The following is a 2,668-nucleotide window of genomic DNA, read 5'->3' as shown; positions in this document are numbered from 1 at the left end:
CGGCTGCCAACCACCATCTACGGCTAGGTAAGATGGCAGCTTCATCATCTCCTCTTCTACCCTCAACAACCACAATCTCCTAGGAGGTTAGACCGATCGATCACCAGCCACCGAACAACCCTCCTCTTCTCTCTCCCCACTTCTTTCTCTTCCTCCTCCCCTCTATCATCGTCACCATTGCTAATGCTACCAGCGATATACTTTCTTCTTTTCTACCCTCTTCTACCCCCCCCCCCCACCCTTTTCTTCTTACCCTCCTTTTTTTTCTTTTTTCTTGGTGAGACGGGAACATTAATGGACAGTGTGCTACTAAAAGAGCATCGATTAGTGTTTGGATGATTGTGACTTGGCCTGTGATGATGGACTTCTTTTGCTGAAACCTCCCCTCAAATTCCTGATGGTCTCTGAAACCTCTCCTTAGTTTGATAATTGCAATTATCTCCCATAAACTTTCTAACACAGTAGTTGCAAGTAAACCCCTCTGTTGGAATCCTCTAACAATAGGCCATGTTACCGGAGTGACTTACCATACCATAAACTTTCTGACACGGGGTGATTGGCATTGCAAATCCCATGTTGTACCTGAGTTGTACCCTTACCATGTGCAAACACCATTTCATGGAAACTAGGCGGCCAAATATTTTGGCCTTTTTAGAGTTCAGTCTACCTCGGAATTCATGAATTAATTTTCCAAATGTATTTGTCCCCCTATAAACAGCATCCCCAGCCACGATTAAGCCAATCATTTCCTTGGCACCAAAATGTGTGTTATTTTGTTAAACCAATTTTTTTTGGTGAAATTGATCCTATGCGATCATGGACCATAAAAGAATTGGTGAAGTTCAAATACAAGTACAGGTGTAAAAAATAACAAAGTTTTTTCAGTAAATAGTAGCAGCACCTTCATCATCTCAGCTAATTAATGTTGTATATAGCAAATAGAAGTGGTTCCTGATCTGTACACACTAACGACACTATACTACGGCAAATAGAAGTGAAACAACAACCCCCAACAATCATATTACTCCAGCAAGACAAACTTGGAAAATGGAATGGAAAAATGGTGCCATAGATATTGAAGAAAAGTCAGCAAGTTGTGCTCCATGGTGATAAGGTAAGACATCATGTATTAATAGCATAAAAGAAGTAATTTCACCAAAAAGATCATGATAAATGTTTGGTTTCATTTTTTCAAAACAATTAAAGTAGATTATGAAAATCAAAATCTAAATTTAAGATTCATCATACTAAATGAATTACTAAACAATGAGCTGCAGTTACAGTACCATATTTCAAATGTAGCTCCAATCATCTTTGTAATGCAACAATCGCAATGCGATAGCTTACACAAAGCAAAAAATCCATTCTGACGGTGAAGAGTCGATTCATTCTTTGGTTCATGTAAGCACAATTGCCTCTTACAATCACGGCAATGGCTTCAGACCGCATTCAATTGAACGAAGATCAGTTCGTGGTCTTGGGATTTCGACACACTCAAATCTTCTCTCATAGTCATATTCAACAAAAATAAATTTTCAATACCCGTGATGATATATTACTCAATCAGCAAAATATTTATAAAAATAAACAATTCAACAGTTTATCAGAAACAAAATGATTTGTCCTTATAAATGACTAAAGTCTTGTAATTAAACCATCAAATCTGGCATCAAATACATAATAACAGCAATACTAAACAAATCCCAGAATGCACTCTTATCTAATAACCAAAATTCCAATTACAAAATCCACGAGTTCTTAAAAAACTAATGGATGCATAAACCTACTGCGAACAACTTTAATCACCTCCGGCCTTCTGATAAACGTAAGTTAACCCACACTTTCCACAGTAGTGTCTATCGAAATGGTTAGCCATAAAAGTCCCAGCCCCGCACTCCTGATTCGGGCACTCCTTCCTCAGCTTCTGAACCTTGCCCGAGTCATCAACCTTGTAGAACTGCAACAGAGAGAGCTTGACCTTCTTCTTCTTGTGCTTGATCTTCTTGGGTTTGGTGTAAGTTTTCTTCTTTCGCTTCTTCGCTCCTCCTCTGAGTCGGAGAACCAAGTGGAGAGTAGATTCCTTCTGGATATTGTAATCAGCTAGGGTGCGGCCGTCCTCGAGCTGCTTTCCCGCGAAGATAAGGCGTTGCTGATCGGGAGGTATGCCCTCTTTGTCTTGGATCTTCGTCTTCACATTGTCGATGGTGTCTGAGGATTCAACCTCAAGGGTTATGGTCTTCCCGGTTAGGGTTTTTACGAAGATCTGCATGGCTGCAGATCGGCGGAGACCAACAAAGGAGAAACAATCCCCAATCCGAAAGAAGGTATGGAAGATTGAAGTTGCTGGGAATTAAGAGGGCTTTTATACTACCTTCCTCTAGGGTTAGGGCTCTCGGCGACTCGGCCCGGTTCGGGCGTTACCCGCCAATGATAATTCATGTATTTCCGAGTCTACAACCAATATGTAGGTACAGGACTCCAGCGCCGTTGATGACTGGGGGATCCATCACAAAAGTGACGCTCCATATTCCATACGACTCGGTGACCTCACAGTGATACTGCTGCAAACGGATCGTATCCAAAATCTGATTCATTTTATATTGGGACCAGCGGGGAGCCGTGCGATGTCAATAATTTTATTTATTATTAAATTAATAATCATATTTTG

At 40.6% G+C, this 2,668-nt stretch overlaps 1 protein-coding gene across 1 annotated transcript; it reads right to left on the bottom strand.

Annotated features, from left to right (window-relative positions):
• Positions 1 to 1,553: 1,553 nt before the first annotated feature.
• Positions 1,554 to 2,352, bottom strand: LOC104593164 (ubiquitin-ribosomal protein eS31 fusion protein-like). Its single transcript, XM_010252894.3, has one exon. It carries the CDS (start codon positions 2,267 to 2,269, stop codon positions 1,799 to 1,801), a length of 471 nt encoding a protein of 156 aa, XP_010251196.1. The 5' UTR covers positions 2,270 to 2,352; the 3' UTR covers positions 1,554 to 1,798.
• Between the last annotated feature and the right edge of the window lie 316 nt (positions 2,353 to 2,668).

Source organism: Nelumbo nucifera, chromosome 3 (assembly GCF_055504915.1).
Source record: "Nelumbo nucifera cultivar China Antique chromosome 3, China Antique-T2T, whole genome shotgun sequence".
Taxonomy (NCBI): domain Eukaryota; kingdom Viridiplantae; phylum Streptophyta; class Magnoliopsida; order Proteales; family Nelumbonaceae; genus Nelumbo; species Nelumbo nucifera.
This window is presented reverse-complemented; position numbering and strand designations above follow the sequence as displayed.

Bases quoted from the DNA above. Each gene is read 5' to 3' on its own strand.
- LOC104593164 (XM_010252894.3), bottom strand. From the start codon at position 2,269: ATGCAGATCTTCGTAAAAACCCTAACCGGGAAGACCATAACCCTTGAG.